This window comes from Dromaius novaehollandiae, chromosome 2 (genome assembly GCF_036370855.1).
Source record: "Dromaius novaehollandiae isolate bDroNov1 chromosome 2, bDroNov1.hap1, whole genome shotgun sequence".
Lineage (NCBI taxonomy): Eukaryota > Metazoa > Chordata > Aves > Casuariiformes > Dromaiidae > Dromaius > Dromaius novaehollandiae.
The window spans coordinates 31,613,266-31,637,509 of NC_088099.1; the positions used below are offsets into that span (position 1 = coordinate 31,613,266).

At 35.4% G+C, this 24,244-nt stretch overlaps 1 protein-coding gene across 5 annotated transcripts in view; it reads left to right on the forward strand.

Moving 5' to 3' along the window:
• The window catches only part of SLC4A7 (solute carrier family 4 member 7), a 101,521-nt gene that overhangs the window by 63,833 nt on the left and 13,444 nt on the right, over window positions 1–24,244 (forward strand). For 4 of the 5 annotated variants that reach the window (XM_064506148.1, XM_064506152.1, XM_064506149.1 and 1 more), the window contains exons 7-17: window positions 5,854–5,969; window positions 7,397–7,554; window positions 9,506–9,593; window positions 11,190–11,336; window positions 12,657–12,760; window positions 14,344–14,518; window positions 16,936–17,069; window positions 17,603–17,848; window positions 21,196–21,301; window positions 22,714–22,875; window positions 23,902–24,015. In XM_064506148.1, the coding sequence (XP_064362218.1) occupies window positions 5,854–5,969; window positions 7,397–7,554; window positions 9,506–9,593; window positions 11,190–11,336; window positions 12,657–12,760; window positions 14,344–14,518; window positions 16,936–17,069; window positions 17,603–17,848; window positions 21,196–21,301; window positions 22,714–22,875; window positions 23,902–24,015 (1,550 nt within the window). The remainder of the gene's footprint in view (window positions 1–5,853; window positions 5,970–7,396; window positions 7,555–9,505; window positions 9,594–11,189; window positions 11,337–12,656; window positions 12,761–14,343; window positions 14,519–16,935; window positions 17,070–17,602; window positions 17,849–21,195; window positions 21,302–22,713; window positions 22,876–23,901; window positions 24,016–24,244) is intronic. The other variant, XM_064506151.1, reaches the window with a different exon arrangement.

The following is a 24,244-nucleotide window of genomic DNA, read 5'->3' on the forward strand; positions in this document are numbered from 1 at the left end:
CGATGTTATTAGCACATAGCTTGGGCACAACTGATTATGATAACTGTTACCTCTGCCTGCATGTTTTATTTCTTCTCAATTATGACTGTTTTCTTGTTTGGCATTCTTAACTTTCTGAGCTTTTTAACTAAAGCCAGCCAAAGTATTCTTTAATTAACCTTAATATGTATAATTAAAAAGGATTTTTTTTAAATAAGTCATATATAATCAAAATGTCAAAAATGGTGGCCTTTTCCTTTCACTTACCCTCAATCCATGTCAGTTTTTTTTCCCTCACCTTTTTATTATCAGCAGATGTAGTAATATTTTAAACGTGTGGTGTTCTGAGGTCTCTATAGTCTAAGACATAGTGAAGTATTGGAGAGGAGTAAGGAAAGACTGATGAAGGCTGCAATAATCTGTGTTGTTGGTAGTATAGTTGTAGTATGAAGTCTTTGGGCAGTTTTATTTTTGCTTTTGTGCTATTACAAACTAGGACTATTAAAAACAGTAGTAGTTTATGATGAAACTGGCAGATTCAGTTTATCTGTAACTGATTGCAGGTAGCTTTCTGCATCAGAGACTTCATCATTGTTCTGTTGTGTTTGATAAGCTAAGGGAATATAAGGTGAGTAAGTGTTTATAATCATAGGTATATAGAGCTCAGCAATTTATTAGTTTGCTGCCATCTTGCAAGGCTATTGTTCCTTCTATGCGCCTCCTATGTAAAAAGATAGATACATGGAAAGAAAGGATGAAAAGTTGTGACAGCTTCTTTAATAATTTTTTATTAAATGTTTCATAATTCATGCATTATGTATGCTGTTATACTTGCTCTGCTCTTGAAAAATTACCACCTACTTAAAGACTTTGGGATTTTCCTGGCTAAGTCTTGTGTTAAAGAGATCACCTTTCTTTTTAGCCTCCAGTGGGCTGCTCCTGGATTTTTTTTTCTTGTAGAAATGTATCTTGCCAAAATCTATCTTGTATGTTTGTCTGCTTATGTGTGTATATAAAAAAGAGAGAGTGCGCGTGCAGCTTTCATTCAGATCATCAGTGAGGCTTTTCTTGCCTTCCTTCCTCACTTACTTGATAAGACAGCATAAGTTTTAAAAATTATGGAAACTTAGTTCCACCAGAACTACTGCAAAGTGCCTGAGTGTGTGGAAAAACTTTTTTTTGAACAGTTGGACATATTTAGAGTGTTTTTTTCCCCCCTTCCAACATATCTATTCATCTCCCAGCCAAAATCAGTTTCCAGGTGAAAAAGCACACAGTCACATACAGCAGTGAAAGCAAGCTGACAGAGAAAAGACTTGTTATCTGCCTTTTCACATTTTGCAGGCAAGTCACTAAAACAGCAAACTATGTTGTAGGCTATCATGTTGAGTTGGAGTAGGGGCCCCCTTCTTTGCTTAAATTTAAAAAAGCAAACAAAAAAGTCTTTCTTTCCCTTCCTTATGGGAAATTAAGAGAATTCACATAAAGATCATTCTCATCGATGATCTTTCAATGGTATTTAAAAAAACAAAAGTGAAGTGACAGATGTAATTGGTTTTGCAGTCCTCATTTTCCTATTCATCGGAGAAGAATGACAGCATGCCCTATCCAAGATCTTTAGAACCCAAGAGAATGCAAACAAATGAAGACGAAATACTAGATCTTGTTATTATCACTATTAAAGCTTTCCACTACCATCTTCAAGTTGCTTTCAGATTGCTTTTGTGCCCTGAGGGAATGTTTCTCATGAAGGAAAAATCTGGAAAGGATGATTTCCCAGTTCATCTGTAAAGGTCTTTCCAGAGAAAGATGAAGACCAGTAAAGAAAGTCAGGCATTTGGGGGTGGGGTGGGAGCAGATCTGTTTGTTTCTTTTGGCAGTGGGGGGTGTGTGTATGTGTGTTCCTGTTTGTTGTTCTTTTTGGGTGGGGGGTGGGGGGTTGTTTGTTTGTTTTTTTTAGTTTTTTTTTTTTTTTTTTTTTTTAGTTTAGTTTGGGTTTTCTCCTTTTAATAGAAGAAATCATATGACCACAGAAAGACATGGTTTCCTTTGAAATGTCTTTGAAGAAGTTCTCAGACTCTGACTTCTGGGCTGTGACTGGATTGATGCCTATCTTGGGAGACAGACCCAGAAGGGAACCCACATGAGGAAGTGTACTTCCTTGTCAAAAGAAAATTTCTCTAGGTCCATATTGTTAAAGATAATGGTCTGTGCTTCCTCTCTAGTAATTCAGAATTTTGTACCCTGAATACCTTTCCACATCCTAATGATTGTGTTTGATTTGCATCCTGTGAACATTAGGAACTGTGGTAATTTTCTAATAAATGACTTCTATTTGGCGTTCTTCTATCCTTGGCCTTGTGCTAGACAGACTTGTTTGTTTTTTTACTCTTTGTAAGTAGCTGGAAGGTTACTGAACTTCATGTGAAAGAGGGAAGGGACATATTTTCAAATAACCACTTGATTTTTATTGCCCGGTCATCAGTTTTATAATAAGTCATCCCAGACGAAGGGTTCTCTTCAATAATTTTTGTTTCTTTTGTCATCTGCTCAAGAACAGCTTTTGTTTTTCTGTCTTTGGAACCGTTGAATAACGATTTCCATAGGTAAAGTTGGGAGGAGAGCTATGTTACAGCTAAAGTTCAAGATCATTAATTCATCAGCATCATTACATTTTATTAATGTCTGTGAATAACAGCAGTCTGCTTTAGTGGATAAATGTTTGAAGGGGTCTTTGATATTTGTTGAATGTATTTTAAAACTTAGTAATATAATATTTAGAACAGTTTTGTTCTTACAATCTATTTACTAAAAATAGCAATTCAGAAATGTTTACGTGTTTGCCTACTAGGATTAACACATTCAAATTTCTTTTCACATAAGACTTCATAGGAATTTATTAAAAATCATTTTTTATTTCCTCAAACATGATTGTGATATGACTTTCCTTTACAAGTTTCCTTTTTCATAAATTTTGCGTATATGCATCTAATTATACTGGGACAGTCACGTTTAGGTGTTGAACTCATCTTAATTCCCCTGACAAAGTTTTCTTGTTTACCGAAGCAGAGATGTGGGAGGCAAATATCTGTGTTCTTCTTGCTTTCTTTTCCTAGTAGACCTTTTCTATTAGTTTTTTTTTTGAACATAGTATTAAATTAAGCCAAAGTGACTAAAAAACATATTTGATCTTTAGTGAAGGTGTCACTGGAAAGTACTTTATCTTCGGTTATCTTAGGAGGTTTTAAGACTGCTTCAGAGTTTCAAGTATAAAATTGCTCGTGGAAGCACTATAGGAGCACTTGCTCAAGACTTATTCCACAGTTTTCTTTCAAAGGAAACAGGTGGTGCACTTGCATAACAACATTAAGGGTACTATGCACTGCTAATGATTTCCTCAGTACCTTCCTAAGACTACATGAATTTTTGTCTCAATCTGGGAAAACTACTGGGTAGTTGCCTTTTTAGCACTAGCCTCTGAATCAGTATTTACCAAAATGGAGAAGAGATAGGAGCAAGTTCTATTATTAGTCTGAGATTTGAGGAAGCATGTTTCACTATTAGAGGTAATGTTTTTATTCCGCATTTTGCCAAAAATATAAGGTGATTCATTTGCATAATGCAATGCAGTATCATACGGAGATGCTTACTCAGGTCTGAAAACAAGTGAGCAGTATTCTCATATGAGCACAGCATTGCATCCAACTCTTAGACAACAATAAGGAAAACCATTTGTACTTGGTTTAAATAGGACATATTCCTGTATCAATGCTAAAAAATATGAACTTTGACTGTAACTGTTTGGGGAAATTTTGAAGGCAGCCTTTTAAAAGAATCAATATCCGTTGAGTACTGTAGTAATAAATTACTTGCTGCTAGTATGTAGAAGCTTAGGGATGAAATTGAGACCACTGTTTCTATGCACATTTGAGAAAACATAAGGCAAAACTTGATTAGCTTTTTTCAGCTTCCACTGACCATGCACATTGGGGTTAAAGCAGATAGGTTGAAGAAATGGCCAGTAGACTTGCTCTCTATCTTCCTCTTGATTCTCTCTCCACTTTTCATTCTAGTGTCTGCTTGCTCTTGTTCATGGGACACTTATGAAAAGTACAAAGTGATGCGTTATTACTTACCTTTTATCAATCATAAGCCTTTTATTGCCTTTATTGTTACGTCGGGGAAAATGTGAAATGACCCTGTGGTTATCTGTTTATGTACTTTGATGTCCCCCTCACTCTTCTTCTGCAGTGAATTTCTAACATTTCTGTTCTGTCTCCAGATCTACAAACATGTTGTAACATCAATGTAACATCTCATTCAATTAAATATTCAAACAGCTAATTTGACAGGTGGTTGCTTATAGTTAGCTATTCATGTGAACAATGCATACATCTCAGAGCAGAAGGATAGAATGTGTTGGGTTTTTTGTTTTTGTTGGTTTAGCTTACTGAAAGTAGTATTTCTAGCACTAGGTAATTACTCATACATACTAGTTTTCACAAAGGAAATTATGGCTTACTAACTTCATTTGATTATTATTATTATTATTATTTTTTTTTTGCTTCAGGAAAAGCTACCTATACCATATGTATTCCTGTGACTTAAAAGAATGTAAATGCTAAATGCTCTTTGAGGGTTTTTTCTTTTTTAAATAAATTTGGAGAACAAATAAAGTGAATTCAGTTGTAATTTGAAATGTTAAAAAATGTCAAATTGTTAAATAGTAAACATGGAGGGAGGCCACTGTATGTTTCCAGCAGATAGCCAAAAAGTAGCCAGTAAGGACTTTAGTTTTGTTTTGACTAGAGTGATGTTGACCTCTGCAACAAGCTTTTTATATGTTACACAAAGTTCAGACTTCAGGGTTAGTCTAGATGTGGTTTTGGAAGCATGTTAAAGCATGTTTATTGCCACATCTGAAATGTCTAGTATAGACAAGCAAGGCAAAATACACTTCTAGAGCACATTAAACTAAACAAGTAAAAGCTCTGTGATCCAAAAGATGGGATTTCAGTCTGGTTATACATGCCCAGACCAGCTTTTAAATGCTAGTTGGTTAGGGATGACTGGGGCAATGTGAAACTCAGTATATGAACACTTGTGCTGCTTGTGGATTTTTGTTGTTCTTTTTTTGGTATCCTTCAGTGACCCTGCAATTCAGTGGTGTTAGTAGCTTGGCAAGCTATGTAGAACTGCTATGTCTTAGTGCAGATATTAGAGGAAAGCTGTACTCAGTAACTTCACTGGAAGTGCCTTCTTAGCTAATGTGTTTGAGAGACCCTTTCATATAGTATTATCTGGTCAGATCTATAGTTGGAGCTTCAACTGGTTTATTTAAATCATGATTTGCAAGCTGTTGATCCTTCCTGTAGTATGCTGCATGTATAGATGTAGCTACCCAACCAGGGTATCATCTCTAATACCTGTAGCCTGAGACCTGCCTAGACATTTTACAGTAGGAATACCCACTACGCAACAAATAGGCAACAGAGGTGTTTGCTTTGGTTATTTGAGGACTTTTAAATATAGTGAAGATGCTGTCTACTGAGTACTGGGGTGGTTAAGATTGAATGTTAATACATGTTTTTTCTCTTTTCTTTGGCACCCCTCCCTCATCCCCCTTAAAGTCACTCTTCTGGTGACTGTTCTGCAAATGGCCATCATTTAGGCAACATTTTATTTTTTTCATTATGTCAAAATTTTTATCATAATGACTTGTTAATGTTGCATTTATGATACTAATGTAGGGCACTTTTATTCAATAACTTGCACATTCGCTTTAAGCAAGCTGCCACATTGAGTTTTCGTAGTGTTGCGTACTCAGTTCACTCTAACCGTTATTTTGAACTTATCTTCTTTGTTTTAATTTAGGGCTCTTAGCATCTCCACAGTCAGCACCTGGGAATTTAGACACTGGGAAATGTGGAGACGTTAAAGGTACTGGAACAGGAGGAAGCAGAGAAAACAGCACCGTTGATTTTAGTAAGGTAAACAGCACTAAATACATTAGGATTCAGCCCAATGGGACTATGTGTATTGGGGGAGGGGGGAAGTGGTGGTTGTTATTGCTGTCTTAGTTAAGTATGACTTGTATAAGTGTCAGAAGGTGGCATAGGCTCAACGTGTCATATGTTTTGATAGTCTTCCCAGTGGGACTGATTTTTGTATTTCATTAGGTGATCTTTTCAGTATTTTGGTAACTTAATGAGTACACTCACTGTACTTTCTCATACAGCGGGAGATATTTTCAGATCTGCTATAAAGACTCTTATGATAACAGTTTTACAGATGATATCGTAAGGTTTCCTTCTAGGACTTGCTGGGGTTTTTTTTGTTTTTTTTGGTTTTATTTTTTTTTTTGCGAAGGGGGCTTTTAAAGGGGACTTAGCTTTTGTGCAGCAAACTCATTAGAAGTGCAAGACATCGTACATCTTAATCATTAGGAGCATATATTATCACTTTCTGAAGCAAATTTTGTGTATTACTGTAAATCCTTTCTATTTCTTTTATGATTTAAATTTGCTGGTCAAGTTCCAATCTGGCTGTTATTATAAAACTCAGTTCTGTAGTGTCATCTTTACTGTGAAAGATTGTAAGAAAACTGGTTTGCCAAGTTAAATAATTACACTTAAGCAAAGGTAACCTACACTGTAGTTTTCATCTAATCATGGCAGGTGCCATTTATTCCTGCTCCTCTGTCACAGTTTTTGTGTTTTTGCTTGGCCTGTCCTTCTGTACACCTGCCTTGTCTCCTGTTGGGCAGGAGTCAGCCTCCTGGCACTGTAGTTGTGGCACACTTGGTGTGGGACTCAAGAGGCCATCAGTAAGTTCTCTAGATAGCAGTGTAACTGGTGTTTAGTGTGTGTATGTATGTGGACAAAGAGTTCATGTGCTGTACTGTTTTCTAATGCTCTTCTGTAATTATATACAGAAACAAAAGTTTAGTTTTTCAGTTGTCTTTTTTATGGATAAAAAACATAAAAAATTCTTTTGCAAAATTTTGCCTTTTCTGACATAGATGAAATATGAAGCTGTGAAATAACTAGCTACATTCTAGAAAACGTGTAATTACATGAACTCTCCTTAATCGTGCATAGGCTTGTTAAGTTATGTCCTATCATGGAATCTTTGTCATGATAAATAATTTTAAAAAGGTGGTTATGCAGTTTGGAGGCTTTTAGAATATAATAGGTAGTAGTAATGCTGACTTCTAGAAAAATAGTTTAATAGATGGCTGGCTGACATTTTATATGTATGTTTGTCTTTTTATGTATTGTGGGATATTTTATTTCCTTTTATATTTTTCTTTATGGAGTAAATATTTACTAAATACTGATATATTTAAAATTATGTTACAGAATTTCTGCTAACAACTGTAAGGAAATAAACACTTGTTTTATCTTTATATGAATAGGTTGATATGAACTTCATGAGGAAAATTCCTTCAGGAGCAGAAGCATCAAATGTGTTAGTGGGAGAAGTAGATTTTTTAGAAAGACCTATTATTGCATTTGTGAGGCTTTCCCCTGCTGTGCTTCTCTCAGGCCTCACAGAGGTTCCAGTTCCTACACGGTAAATAAATGCCCCAAAAGCTGGATTTTCCTTATGCAGTAAATTAATGATGTTTAAGATTTCAAAAAGAGTGTGTATGAAAATGTAGATGCTAAACTTGCTGAGTCAAGAAATGTAAACTTTCGTCTAACATGTTGCTGATCATTTGCTGCAAAATTTGTAGTAATGAGAGCTGCCTTAAAATTCTTTGAATGCTTTAAGTATAAATAATAATGCCGTCTTAAGCAAGCATAAAAATTGAAACTGATGAATGACCTGGAAAAAAAGCAAGGAGTCTTCCAAGCCTATGTTGCCATTTTAAAGATGGGCATGAGGAGTGTTACAGTTTCCTTAGCTGCAGCACAGCATGATGGGGGAAGAGTCCACTGAGCCTGAAAGTCTGTCTAGTGTGAAACACTGTTCTCTATGTAAAAATCTATGCCTAGATGAATAATCTAGATGGTGAAAAAACTTACCTTTTGGATTATATACCCAAATCTACATGATTGACACTGCTGTAACTAATCTGCAGCTGATAGGTTGAATCTGTTCTGAATCTGCCAGAACATGTCATCTGGCTTGCCCGCTGCTATACTGTCTTATAAGTCTTGTGACCACGTGTGACTGTGTATATTTATCACGTGACCCAAATGCAGGTCACACGATGAGGATCCCAGTTCATGTCTTCATGTGACAGGACTAACACATACTTAAGCCCTAGTAGAGAACACTTTATTTTCTATACATGTTGATGAATTGGACTGTTCTATGGTATTTGGCAACTATTTTTGATTTTTTATGTTTTAATTTTTGATTTTTACATTTTAAAATGATCATGATGCTTGTTTATCTTCACGGTTTTCAGCATATGTACTCTAATGAAAAGTGAAAAGAATTTTGGCAGTGTTCTTTTAAAGGGATGTGAGAAATTTCAGAGACTAGTTGACATTTGTGCTCAGTTTTTCACATGAAATTCATAAATTTGGGTAAACAAATTATTGTAGCTGAAATTATCCTGTCCTGTTTTTTTTTCAGAATAGTGAAAAGTTACAGATTTGAAATAGCAAACTTCATTTTAAAGATGCAGTCTCAATTTTGGTGTGGGTAGTCAACTTGCAAAGAGAATAAAGTTGAGACTTTTATACTGTGAAGCAAAAAAAAGTGCTACTTTTTCAAATGTGTTAAACTTAGGAATTTCATATTCATAGAGTGTAGTAAGAAGGTTGTAAAAAGAATTACTGAGGTTCGCTCTTTGATTACTATCCTTTTGCTTATAAGATACTGATCCTGTTTTTGTTTAAAAAAATTGTGAAAATGATGATTGTGGTTGGAAATGGAGACCACCTGGGACCATGTGCTGTGACCCATCCCTTGGCTGGATTCCTTCCCAGTTACAAGACCAAAATGTCTTGTAGAGTGTCACTGTTGCTTGTTAGGTGTCCAAAATGCAGGTAGGTTCCCTTCCTTTCCACTGACACAGGACCAGGATATGCCTATGTGGGTACAGCCAGTGTGTTTCCGGAAATGCATCTGTGCATCCATTAGGTGACATCTCCAGACACAGCAAGTGAGAGGGGTGTAACTCCTGTGAAGAGGTGATCAGCAAATAGGCTAGAGAACTGGTGATATAGCTCCTAAAAACCTTTGTCAATGAGAGTGGTGGAAAGGCTGTAATCCAGAGGAAATGTTTGTTGGGCTCTAGCCTGTGGATTTCTGTTCCAGTTATAGCATTATACGTTGTTGAAAAATTAGGCTTAATTAAGATTTCGGAGTAACTTTAGTTCAGTATTAAAGTTTCAGTAATGACTTTGAAGCTTGTCTTAGTCTTGCAGCAGTCTGTAAGATCTGAAGCTGTGAAGAACACATTTTTACTTCATCATCAAATTTTCCTGAAACATTAGTTTGAAAGAATCCTCTGATAATGTTCAAATGAGCCAGCCTTACTGATTTGTCTCAATTGTTTCCTCCATAGATTTTTGTTTTTGTTGCTGGGACCAGCAGGCAAAGCACCACAGTACCATGAAATTGGAAGATCAATAGCTACGCTTATGACAGATGATGTGAGTGATGTATTTCAAACACACGTAGTTAAAGAAGTTTAGAATAATGTATTTACTGACTGCTTTTAAATATATCCTGGAATGACAGGTTAGAGAAAAGGAACCAAACTGGTTAAATGAAGAACAGTAAAAGCTCAGTGAATTAGATAATGGTAAATGAATTCTTTTCCCTTGCCTTTCTTGTAGAAATCCTAAATATATTTCTGAAGAGATATTCTAGCTGTGGTTTATGGATTTCATTTTCCTACTGTTAAACAGCTACATCTGATATGAAGCACACAGCAAGCTGCGTAACTATTTAGGACAGAAGATTTAAGAATGCATGCAATTGAATCATCACAGATATTCTTAGAAAAGCAGGACTGAATGATCAAAATTAGAATTTTACTAGGCATTGACTAAGTATTTTTCAGGCTTAGAGCTCTGGTGGACAGTTTTAAAGAGCACGGGGGAATCGGGACTTTTTAAAACAATTTCTCATCCTACTGAGTAAAATTATGATGTTGTTCCAATTTTGACTTTGGATTGAGCGCCACCTGCTGAAGTGCTGATAACGAATAGGGTGAACTAGTAGAAATTTTAGGATTTCTTTATTGCTGGAGCAGTTTTAACTTTGGAAACTTAACCCAGATATTGGTCATTTCATAATTAGTTAGAAAGTGATATAGTATTTGTTCTGAATGAGAACTGAATCTTAACTTAATTTTAGTTGCAGCTTCTGATTTTTTAGGTAGACTAATTTTTAGCAGTGCTGTAGATCATTGAAATAGAAAATTTAAATTGCTCAGTGGTCTAAAAAGACCTACATAGGCTTAAAAGTTCTAATATATAGTTGTTAGACTTAATGGTTGCGTTTTTGGAGACAAATAGTTCAGGTTCCAGTATGTGTAGAGGCAATTTAGGATAATCTTCTGCAACAGCTCTTAATACCAAAGCTAACAATGTTGTTCTATATAAAGTGCATCTTCAGAATTCAGGGATTGTTTTGTTTAAATACTGCCTGTTTAGTTTTAAACCGTTAATTCAAAGTTTGTGTGGTTGTGGTCTTTGAAACTGAGTGTAGTTTTATTACAGTTTTTCAGGGTCTTTTGTTTTTTTTTGTTTTTTTGAGTAGTAGAAGGAAACAAGATTGCTTTCATGTGTTTCTTAAGTCTTCTAGAATGAATTAAACTAGAGGATATGTGGTATATAAGTGAAGTTCTTAACAATTTGTGTTTTGGTTTTAAGGTTGTTCTAAGTTTTTTTTCCTGATTTAGCACAGTACAGTGGCATTGTGACTGTAGTGCAGAATTATCTTGGCAATAGTACATTGCTTTGACTTACTGAATACTGAAGATGAACTTTTTAATGAATTTTAGAAATATATTCAATATTCCTTTTGAGATTAAAACACAGAATCCTTGTTTTATGTTCTATATGGGTGTACATACAGATAGTTCTTAATGCAAAAGTATGCAAGTGAAGTAAAAGCCTGATTATGGAGGGCCTTTAAAATTTTTTCCCATCCCATTCCCTTTTTTTAAATAGTTGTGTCCCTTGTGATCCATTCCTCTTTCAAAAATAAATAATTGAATGGTGGGTACTTTTTCCTTATAGGTTTTCCATGATGTTGCTTATAAAGCTAAAGATAGAAATGATTTATTATCAGGAATTGATGAGTTTTTAGACCAAGTGACAGTCCTGCCTCCAGGAGAATGGGATCCATCTATACGAATTGAACCACCAAAAAGTGTTCCTTCCCAGGTAAAAAAAAAAAAAAAAAAAAAGAAAAAAAAAAAGAAAAAGAAAAGGGGTGGGGGGGGAAACAGGTTGGAAATCCAGTAGGTGGGTCCAGTGGTTTTTATTCTGAAAGCATCATTTCCAAATGTAAGTTAAAATATACAAAATTGTGTATTGAGTATGAACTTCATTAAAGTTTCTTCCAAAGGATGCTTTAGCTCTTGAGATAAAGTGTATCATTCATTTAAGAGGAAAAAAAAATGTGTTGGATCAGTATCACGATGTTTTTAAGTAAATTGTATTTACTTCTGTAATACTGAAGTGAGTTTGTCTGTGATCTACGAGGGTTGGTCTGAAATTGTAGCTGGGTCTACAGTATGAATTTGAGTATTAATCTAACAGTGGTCAGAAGAACCTTGTATTTCTTAAAAAAAAAAAATTTTTTTTTGCATATGTCATTGGCTGAAAATAGTTTTGATGCTGTATATTGGCTAGCAAATATGTTTACAGGAAGTTTATGAAATAGATGAAAATGGATCATGTTACTCAGTTGTGATACAAAGCTTAGAATGAGAGCCATGGAGAGGTTGGGCCTCAGAGGGACCCAGACTTCTTTCCTCTCTCCCTCCTTACAATTGAGGGAATTCCTGCTATGAGGGTCAAGTGTGTGAGAGAGAAGCACCCTTGATTCTGAAGGGTGATGCTGGTGTTGAATTATGCGATGATTTAGGAGAATAGACAGAATATAAAGGGGATGACAGCGGTGCAGTTTATCTCATAAATAGTATGAAGCGGCCACTTTATTTCCAAAGTAAGCACAGCTAAGGCTTTTCAGGAATGTAAGCTTGGCTGAGAATTTTGAGGCGCTCGTTAGCTTGCTGAAAGAGGAATGACTTCTCATTTATACATCAAATACATGCTATATTTGTTATAAAGTGAGGTCAATGTTTCTTACAAATGAGAGGCTTCTGGGGGGGGGGGGGGAGGGGGTTGGTTCCTGGCTTTCTAGGCCTCATGACCATCATGTGGCCTTGAAAAGGCAGACTTTGTTTCAGCGTGTCTCAGGGGAGATATTTCCTGTGGAAACAGGAGAGAGAAATACCACTGTGCAAGGCACTAGTAAGATCTTTTTTGAAGTGTTGTACAGTTCTAGTCATCTGTATTCAACAAAAGATGAATTTGGCAAATATGGGCCTGCTAATAAGTTAGAAATATGAAAAAGACTTAAAAGGCTTGGAGTGTCTACATACTTGGTTTGAATTTTACTTGTTTTAGTGTAAGACCAGTCTTGGAGTATTCCTTTCTTTTTTTTTCTTTTTTTTTTTTTTTTCTTTTTTGCTGTAGGAGAAAAGGAAGATACCTAAGTTTCCAAACGGATCTACTCCTACAGGAGAGACTCTCAAAGAAGAAGGCCATCATGCTGGACCTGAACTTGAGAGAACTGGAAGGTGTGTTCACTCCCCTAAATACTAGTTACTACAGAGAAATAGAAGTGATAAATCTTCACAGTTTTTAATGATGACATTTTTAGCCTAAAAATTCATGGTGTAAGTGTCAGGGCGCATCCTTTCTCCTTTTCAAGTGTTGGGTTCTTGCCTATAACTACCAGTCTGCTTAAAGCATTTTCAAACCTGTGGCAATATTTCTCAACACGTTTGTGAAGGATTTCATATATGATGCTGCCTTATTTAACTGGCTGACTTAAGAGTTGTGTTTTCTTTTTGTTTTTTAATTTTAATTATTGAGAGTATGCAATTGTCATAATTATAGCAGAAATATACAGTTTTCAGTACTGGGCTAGGTACTGAAAATTTCCATTAATGCAAATCCATTTTATTAAACAGGTATGAAATGGAACAACAAAGAATATTAAGTGGGAGAAAATACTGTTTTGGTCAGGTTTCTTTTAGACCTGAAATAAAATTGAAGAAATTTATTTCAGTTGCAATTCTCTGTCAATTCTGAAATAATTGTCAAAAAATCCACAACATCAGAAATAATACACCTGGATAAGATTAAAGCTTAATATCTCATCAGATATGAGAGTAGAAGTTAAATCAACTGAGAAATTCTGGAAAAGATGTACAGAGTTGTTACATCCAATATGATAAACTTCCAAATGAAATGTGTCTTTCTCATTTATTTGCAAGAAGGATAAAGATTTGTATTGATTTTTTTACCATTTTGGCTTAATTATGCTAATTTCTTGGCTTATTTCATGCAGTATGTGGGACTAAGTTCATTTTTACCCATAGAATTATCTCTAGATAACTACTGTTTTTTTTGTAGGAATGGAATAATTTTCTTTTCTTTTTTTTTTTTTTAATTAGTCCTTTATAATCCACAACAAACTATGTGTTTTGTAGGTACAAGTTTTACCTAATATTTTGGATATGGGCTTTGAAAATTTTTAAAAGCTACCAAAAATCTTTTAATTTCTTGCTAATCACTTACCCAGTTAAATTGACTTACATATGTTTGTTTTCATATTTCCCTTTGTAAAATTTCTCAATGCTCAAAACTTTTCCACTGTTAAAGATGATAGACCTAAATTTATTTATGAAGCTAACTATATGTATGTAGAGAATTTGGATTAAAACCAAAGTTAAAACTACTTACTGCAGTTTTGACATTGAAAAGTATTGATGCAGTCATCTTGGTTGAGCTTTAGCATATTTCTTGCATGCATATTCCGTGTTCTGAAAATCATTAGGCGGATTTGTCTTGTACGTGTATTTGGTGAAATCATTTGCAAAGATGTTTTTTTCATTATCTAGCCCATTATATGCAACAATACCTAGCCAGCTTTTAAAAATATGGATAATGACCTGCTTGACTGTATTTTTGAAAACTACCAAATTGGAATTGATAAAATTCATTTACATTTTAAACTGTGTTATGCTTTAATTTGGAATATGAAATAGTTAATTTGTGCTGGCAATAGGCACTGGCATTCTTGTGTAGCCCATAGTTTTGAACTAGCTAGAATCCTTCAGTGTACAGTTTGACGAGTTTCATCTCACCTATTTAGGCTTTTTGGTGGTTTGATACTTGACATCAAAAGGAAAGCACCTTTTTTCTTGAGTGACTTCAAGGATGCATTAAGCCTGCAGTGCCTGGCCTCGATTCTTTTCCTATACTGTGCCTGTATGTCTCCTGTAATCACTTTTGGAGGGCTCCTGGGAGAAGCTACACAAGGCAGAATAGTGAGTACAAAGAATGGTAGTGGCCAGGCTTTTAGACCTTCAGAGGCAAGTCACTGTGTGCATTTGTCTCATTTATTTACACTTGTATTTGAAGAATTTACCCACAGCACTTGATTAGCCTGCCCAAAAGCAGATCTTCCCCCAAAAGGTAATTGCTGTGGAAAATGTGGGGAACCCATGTGAACAGGAGAAGATGCACAGTGGAGGTAAAAAAAAAAAAAAAAAAAAAAAAAAAAAAAAAAAAAAAGTTATCCTGCCTTACTGGATGAATAGCTTCATGAATTGAGAAAGGGCTTGCATTGCCTTCTTTTGGGCTTCTTAAATAAAAATAATACATAGCAGTAAAGGTGCACCATCCCACTAGGCCTACTTTAGGCAAAGTCGGAGGCTCAAGGTGGATAGCCAAGAATATGTACTGGCCTTGAGTAGTACGCCTATGAGGATGATAATGCCTACATTAGAGGAAGTACATTGTGTGTTTAAATAATGGGCAAAATGTATGCTTTCACTAATGGTATTTTCTTATCAATAAAAAGATGGCTAAGGTTTATGAACAGAAAATACTCTTCGTTGTAAAAGACCTGAATATAAATGAATAAACTTATAAAATGTTGGCAGTGTTAATGTTGGAGAGTATATAACACCAAACGCCTTTTTAACCAAAATACTTGGTTGTGCTTTGTATAATTTGGAGTAGGGAAAAAGTACTTACGTTTGCTATTTTAGTAAGTTAGCATTTGTGTCAGCTGGCTTGTGACTAAACTAATTTGAAGTGTATTTTCTGTTTTTTAAATCTATTGCAAAAAATAAGGCTCAATCTTTTGCGGGAGGGGAAAGATATATTCAAAAATTTCCTTTACAAATTTTAAGATTCTGGTGAAGCTTGTAATGATGCTATAAAATTCTTCATTATACTTCTCAGATCAAATTTTGAGCTTGTGATGTATTAGAATACAGTTCACAGTTGTATCTTTTGCAAATAATGCAGTTGACTTGGATATTTATTTTCTGATGTAGCACTTCAAGCTGACAGCAAATGCAGAAATACTTTGTGTCTTTTCTGTGCACTCTTTTTCTAATTTTAGGAATAGGTTTTCCTGTGGTTATCAAAATGTCATTTTTGAATGTATCTATGCATAACTATGAAAATATGCTCCTTTTTAAAGCTTGCTTCCTAAATACCTTCTTTCTTTTAGCTATCTGGGATTGTTTGCAGGTTTGTCCCTGCCTTCAGATACTTGGTGTGCATCATTTGAATATAAAATTTAGTTACTGCACACATGTTCAAGCACAGTAGCTGACTTTGTAAGGTACACAGTTTGTGTTCAGACCTTTTCCTTGTATTCCCAGAGGTCATCACCTCCACAGCACTCCCTGTCCCTGCCACCCTGATTGAGAGCCCCAAGGTTAATGCATTGACTAAGCAAAAACACTAGTTCAAAGGTAGTAGCTGAACAAGAGACTGGGGGGTTTACAATATTTTTTTTCTAATATAATGAACAAAGGACTGGTGTCTTGTTTTTAGCGACCCCAGCTCAGTAAAGCATTTTGTCCCATTTTAGAAGCTTTCCTGAATTGGGGTTTAACCTTGCATAATTTTTGTTTTCCCAGGCTTGCATAATTGCAAAATAGCAAATATTTTCAAAAATTTCAAAAATTTTATCAGGAACTCAATAATTCATGACTTCTCACAATTTTAAGTGGTGTAGTTAACTATTAAAGTAGATTTAACATCATTTTAGGTTCTAGATAGCCCTGCCTCTCTCTTCTGAGGTGCATTGTAACTTTTTTTTAAATGGAGAGTATACTAGTAAAACATGTTATTCAAGAACTGAAATAAGTATCTTTCTTCAATGAAAAGAAATGCATTACCAGGTGGGACATTGGTTTACTGGTCATCTATTTATGGTGTCATGTATACATAAACAGATATTGTTCGGTAATTTGCATCCCCCCTCTCCCATCCCCTTGCCCATCAGTTTTTTTTTTCTTTTGTAATACTTGGTTGACTGATGCAGGTTTGGTACAGCACACCGTATCATGCTTTGGTACAGGTATGTTGCAGTATATACTTCTTTTTTTTATTTACAGAGACAGATGATTTTTTTCCATTTTCTTAAACCACATATTGAGTAGACTTTTTATCTTTAATAACTGTTGCTATGTTTTTCCTCCATAGCTAGCAGAACTAGTAACTTGTTCTAAAACTTTTGGATAGCTTTTAGATTTTTCAGGAGTGAAGCTTTCTAAATCTTTTATCCATTCTTGTGTCTCAAATATCAATATTGGTTTTAATGTTTTTACATTTTGTCTTGTTTCTAAGTTAATGCATCTTAAAACTGTGTTTATGCAGATGTGGTGTTAAATGCTAACCTGAAAGGCAGCGTAGTTACAGCAGTTTCTTTTCCCCCAAACAGAGTGCAATAGAGTCTCTCTTTGGAGCCTCATTAACTGGGATTGCCTATTCTCTCTTTGCTGGGCAACCTCTTACTATTTTGGGGAGCACCGGACCAGTTCTAGTATTTGAAAAAATATTATTTAAATTTTGCAGGTAAGTGATGTTAGTTTGATGGACTTTCTAAATATCTAGCTTATTCAAATACTTTTTTTAAAGCAGGCATCTATTAAAAGTGAAAGTCCACGAAGATGCAAAGGGAATGGCAAGAAATTTTAATATGCTCATGGCATAGCTTGAGGCACGGATGGGCCTTAATAAGAAAATTGATGATTAAGAAGTGGTCAGGATCTAACTCAAAATGATGTTCTGACCATGTGCGGGTGCTGGCTTTAATTCTGCGGGAATTAATCTACCCTCCAGGAAAGCTCATCTAGGTAGTGCTGGAAAGAACATCCCTGTAGTACCTCCCAAGCTAGGTAACTATACTCTGAATTCTAGAAATACCTTGCAAGGTTGTCTACTTTTGGTGGAAGATGAGATAAAAAAGTTTCTGCTTGCCTGAAAAGTGCCCTCTAGGAAGAAAGAAGTGATGAATTACAGGTCTTGGCCTCAGTATCTGTTTTGAAGTAGGACATGATATAGATGATTTTAGGCTCAATTAAATGTTTGTTTCTTTTTTTAAACAGAGACTATAAGCTTTCCTACCTCTCCTTGCGAACTAGCATTGGTCTGTGGACTGCATTTTTATGCATAGTACTTGTAGCAACAGATGCCAGCAGCCTTGTGTGTTACATCACTCGATTTACTGAAGAAGCTTTTGCAGCACTTATATGCATCATATTTATTTATGAGGCATTGGAAAAGCTTTTTCATTTGGGAGAATTGTATGCCTTCAATATGCACAATGATTTGGATAAACTGACTTTATATTCGTAAGTATCAGGTTTCTATTCATTAGTAAAATATGTAAGGAAACATTTTGTATTACAGCAACATACCATTTATCAAACTACAGTGCGTGCCCCTTTCCAGGAGGGTAGGAGGAAGGCTGGGGGTGGCTACGGGCATGAGAAACCTCAGAAAAATTCTATTCAGGATGAAGTGGAATTGAATTTTCTGTGATAGCTTTGGATGGTTGGAAGGGATGAGGGGCTGTGACAGCTGCCTGTTCTGTCTGATTAAACCTTGGTTGAAAGCTTGATTAAAAGCCAAGCTGTGCCATTAGCTGGACAGGAATCCAGTCTTGCCATTTCTAGAAATCAGGATGGCTTCTCCCACTTGGGTGAGGATTATTCCCAGATTGCTGGGGCATGGCCTGAGGTGAGAGGGCTTTGGGTAATGAGAGCTTCTGCAACTTTCGTGGACTAGGAAGAGGAAGTTAACACCTTTAAGCAGCTTTGTTTTCTAGAGTAAGTAGGGGAGATAATTGATTTTTTTAATTTATTTTTTGTAAGAAAAAGGAGAACAATACTACGTACAATAGAGTCACATTTTCTCCTCTGTCCTGCCGTAGTAGAACTAACGGTTCTACTGATCAGTAATTAGGTGTAAAACTCTCAATACTAAAATAACTTTATTTTATTTGAGTAATATAATAAGCAAGGTCTTGCAAGACTGTTGCAGGGAAAAACTGCTCAGTTTGCATAGTTTAAACCAAATCAGGATCAAAGACACTGATTTCATTAACACATAGTGAACTGTCAATCAGTGACCTATACATTCAGGATCAGTAATACAATGGATAAACCACAATGCTAAACACTTATGAAATGTTAGTAAGCACCTAAAATTTTTTAAATACCTTTCTATAATTAATTCCCAAAAGTTCTAATTGCACACACACCCATACCCATATGTACCAAGAGTGAGCCATGGGAGTGCGTTTGCACTAACTCTTCCTGTTTTTTCCCCCCTTCTCCTTTCTCTTGGCTGTTCATCCTTCTGTTTTGTTGGCTGTGGGACTCACTGGACTCCTCTGTAAGCAAGTTAAAATCATCTGGCAGAAACTGTCCAATGTGTTTGTAGGTCTTCCCCCATCTCCTGCCTCCCAGTAGTGTTCTGCCATGCTAGTGTAGGCAGACCCATGTGGGTAGAGAAGGGAGAGTATGACAGCTTTTCGAGCTCCTTTTGAGAAGTCACACTTGTCTTTCTGGATGTGCCATGAGCTTTGTTATTGTTTTGTTCTGTATTTTTTTTGATCAGGAGGGTGTAGAAGATCTGGCCTTTTAAAATTATTCCTGTTTGTTGTGTTATCCACCCGTGCTTTGGGGAAGGGAGTGGGGAACAAACATCTTCAGCTAAAACAGCCAGAAGATAATCTCAAATACAATTCCATTTCCTGTTTTTCTTTCTTTTCTTGGATTTCCACTTCCGTACTTGCTGATATTCTTAATCCTTATTGTATTTGTTTAGAGATTTGCCTGTCAGCTCTCTTTAAGCATGCTTGTTCTTGTTACTGCATTGATCCAATGACGAAAGATGCTTTCCTTTCCCCTCATCGGACCTATTATTGTAACCCCTTCCTCTTCTGAGGATTCTTAAGTTGATGTTTGCTTGCAGCTAGCTTATACGGAGTATTGCTTTTCATCTCCCTGTGCATGAGAGGAATAATTGCTTTTCAATCTTCTCCTAATTCTTTTTGCTGTTATTTTAGGATTAAATTATCAAGAGAGGACATACACTTTTTAAACTTGCCACTTTATCTTTTTATGTCCCCTCAGCATTGTGCTTTGCATGTCTAGATACTTTTTGGCCATCCATATCTAATATTTTTTTCTTCTCTCCCTTCATACTATCAGCATGCAACCTTGTTCTTTCACAGTTCTTATCTTCTGTTTTTCAATATCAGTGAATCTCCTAGAAAAAAGGAATTTGATCTGAGACTTATTTCTTGGTTTATTATCTGATTCTCTTCCTTTATATAAATATTTACAAGTTGAGCTTACACTTTGGGGTACTTGAATAGCTTTACTTGAAGACAATATCCTACTAAATCAGTTTTTAATGTGTTGGCTTTTTACCGAGGTGTATTTGTATCAGCCTGTCTGACACAAAGGGTTCTGCCATCCAGAAAGTTTGAGAACCACTGCAGTAGGTACACTTTGAAATGTACACTTAAAAAAAATAAAAATCTTAGACATATTTGCTTTTACATCTTCAGTTAGCCTATTACATACTCAAATATTGTGTCTTAATTTAGTCTGACCAATTTTGGTTACATGTAGATCAGTAGGCATGCCAAATATAAAATAACTGGCTGACTCTACCAAAATTCTAGAAAGCAAAAGATCCATAAACTTGTAGAGGCTAGCAATATGTCTGGTTTGAAAAGCAGCTTTTGAAATTGAGTCATCTACACCAAATGTTTAAATATGATGGTTCATGGCGCTCTATTCCAAAGTCTGTCTTTGGTGTGAAAAGGGTGGGACTAAGTGAATTTTGAGTCATTGTGAGATGGTATGCTGTTGTAATCTTAAAATCTTAATCTGTTTTCAGTCATATAAGATACTTGTGGTGGTTTAGTCCAATGATGTAAAAATATTTACAAATAATACAGTGTATTTTAGCCTACGTTTTTGTAAAATTTAGGTTTGCATTCTTAAAGTTTTTTTTCTTGTACTACAAGGCCAGTATCTTCCTGAACGTGTGAAAATCACTAGTTTAAAACAGTTTAAATTACTGTTTTCTGATGGAGCAGTCTATAATATTCTAAAGAAAAATAGCTTTTAAAACTTTTTAGGAGATTTCCTGCTTTTTGTTAATATTTCTGTAGATTATTTTGATGGCACTCAAAGCTGACCGAGTAGGGTAACTGAAACTGACTACATCAAGCCAATTAAAGAGCAGAGAGACAGGGGAGAAGCATCCTTCTCAAATTTCAGATACACTACTTGAAGTTATTACAATTTTCTTCCTTGCTTGCTTCTCCTTTCCAATTTAATGATACTATGCATTTAAATAAAAAAAGGGCATTTGTCTTAATTTAAGTTCCTTGCACATCTTGAATTTAAACCTTCCTTTCAATCTTTTTTGAAAACCCTTTTTATCCCAGATTGTGTTCAGCAATTCTTTCTAATGATTTGTTTCTTTCTTTCTTTGATTTTTTCCCCCCCCCCACTTCCTCAAAATCCTATTTCATTTCATGTAAGGAAGGGCTGTTTACGCCGTTTCTTTCATGGAATGTTGTGTTAAACTCTCAAAAATTACTTCAAATCAGCACATTCTTCTTTTATATGCCTAAAAGCGAACTTGAGGAGTTCTGAATTTACTTTTTTTTCAGGTGTGTGTGTTCTAAGCCTCAGAATCCTAGCAATGAAACTTTATTGATGTGGGGGAGTATGAATAAGTCTGTGGAAACTATAGTGTGGAGTAACCTTACGGTTTCTGTAAGTATCTAAAAGCTTAAAAAAATACATATAAAAAACCCCCAAACCCACACAATACCAGTCTTGATTTATTTTTTTATTATTATTAAGTTTTTTCTTAGTTTGAACTTCAACTGGTTTCTTCGAAACTGTATTTTGAACACTGCTGTTTCTCCCACAATGCTTTAAGCTGAGGGAATTGCAGTCATTGTACATTTGATGAGTGAGTCCATGTCAGTAAACGCTGATATCATAAATAGCTGTTTGAGATAACCACTCTAATTCTGGCAGGCAGAACAGTTGTCTTTGTGAAGTGCAGATGAATATATTGAGCTGAATAAAGAGGAGATTGCTTCCTTCAATTTGCTGCAAAGGAAGAGTAAAATATTTTTAAGAAGATGCAAAGATGGAATCTGAAGTTAAAAGTGCAGTAGCATACATGTTTCATGGTTTCATGTTAGATATTAGTATAAAATTACAAGAGAATGAGAGAAACTGACTATAAAAATTGATTGGAAGAAAATAATGGGTTGGAAAACTGAAGATTAAAAGAAAAAGGGGAGGGTTATTCAAAGAATAGACTTTAAAATGTTACCTTCTGTACTGGAAATTTCACAACAAAGCTGATTTTGTGGGTAGGTGGAAAGGAAGAACCTTATTACATAGAAGTAACACTGAATACCTTTAGAAAGAAACATTTTTTTTTTGCTGATTGGTTATTACTTGGATGGAGTTCAGTTGCCTAAACACAGACATTTACAGGCTTTTGAATGCTCTGGCATGTTCCATCTGGCCTCCACCTGCATCTTCAAGGATTTGGATCTACTATAGATTTTGTGTTGCATCTGCCAGCTTAACATGCAAATCTTTGACATCTTAGGATATTTAAAATGGCAGTAAGATATCTCTGTATGGGTGGTTCTTGTGTCAGAGCCTCTGGGTATCTGTAGTCATGGAAAGCAGGAAGTACTTTGCACAACAAAAATACTATGAAAAACCTCAGTTTTGTCTGTGCTCTTTAGCTTCTTTAGTGTTTATTATGTCTCACCAATGTTTTCTAGTCTACTCTCTCTAGGGAGAGCTCATTTTTATCTTCAACTTGAGAGTCAGTGTTGGATGGTCTGACTTTACTGGACTTAGTCGTTGGCCTTTATTTACCACATTCAGTGTTGTTATGCTTTCAGAAATAGGACAGAAATGAGGTGAATATAAACAAGTGGTTCCATGTTGGGCCACCTCCTAGCATTTTGGCATCCTGAAAAATCAGCAGTGGCTATTGTGACTCTTTTGGAACAGACAGCACACAAATCTTTGGGACTGTTTAATTTCTTATAAAGTTGTTTCTAGGTGTGTTTTATACTGAAAGGTTACAAGTTAAGTTGAATGAATCTGTTTCAAAGACTAGAAATTTAATGAGGTTTTTCTCCTTGCAGGAATGTTTTGAATTTCATGGTGTGTTTCATGGATCAGCTTGTGGTCATCATGGACCATATATTCCAGATGTTCTTTTCTGGTCTGTCATACTGTTTTTTACAACATTTTTCCTCTCCTCTTTTCTTAAGCAATTCAAGACCAAACGCTATTTCCCAACTAAGGTAATTCTGACTAGATTTGACTGTTCTTTTGGAATAAACTTTTTTGTACATGTTAGGGTAATTTAATGGAGCAGATTTTTTTTTTTATTTTCCCTCAAAACTTTGTATTATGAGTATAATTTTGACCACATTTCTTTTAAGACATGAGAAGAAATTAAGAACAAAAATTTAGGGAATGATTGTGGAAAAATAAGGCATTAGAGTAATGAAATTGGCTGCTGAAAATTCAGTGCTTACTACCTTCTTTCCTTTAGTTCTATTGAGATGTTCCAAATATTAAGACACTTAAGCATATCTATCATTCTGTATGGGGTATTACCAAGTATTATCTGGAATGACTGTATTCCCACAGTGTTCCTCACCTAGTAGTACAGAACACTGATTGCTTTCCCCAGACCAGTGATGTTTGGAGGGTTCTGTGCTATTCCTCAAGGAATTACTTTCCCTTATAGGGGCTTATACAGTGATTGTCCTTGGATTGATTTGCACTATGTATTTCTGCTAGCCAAAATAAAGTGGAAGGATTGTCTCTGAACCTCAAGCCATACATACAACATGTTCTTAATATTTCTTAAAGTCACCTTTCACAACCTGAATCTGTTGCACGGTATACCCCTCATAGCAATTAAACATCAAATGAATGAACACTGATTTCAGAACAATTCAATGGTAGCACTGAATTAAGCTACAAGAGACCAGCTGTGATGGCCCAGCCTCCCAGTAGACCTAAGAAGACTGAATAGATGAAGATGAGGGAGTTATTTGAAGTAATTCTTTCTTGTGGCAGATCACTTGGAATGAGATTATTGGTTAGATGAACAGTAGTTCAAAATACTCTGCAACTCTAAGCTATGCTGACAGACAGTTTAAATTTTTAAAGATAAAGTGAGAAAACATAATGTTCAGTGGTCTAGTGTATGATATAAGTAGACTTTAAACACTATTTATAGTGGAGAAAATTCTCTTTCCCTGTATGTAAATTATAATGATGAAAAGCAAGTGTTAACAAAGGTCTTTTCTTTATAGGTACGTTCTACCATCAGTGACTTTGCAGTATTTCTGACCATAGTAATCATGGTTTTGATTGACTATCTTGTAGGAGTACCTTCTCCTAAGCTTCATGTTCCAGAGAAATTTGAAGTAAGAAATAAAGCCTCCTAAAAAAAACCTTAATTTTTTAAATGCTTGGAATTTCGTAGACAATGGAATAGTGGAGTTGTATAGAAACAAAAATATATTTTTTGACTTATAAAAAGTATTGAATTAATTACCCTTTTTATTTTGGGTGCACATTTCATCTGACAGAAGAGACTATGCTTTATGTTCTAGTGTGGCTGAAAAAGATGTATTCTTTTGTGGAGATGTGCAA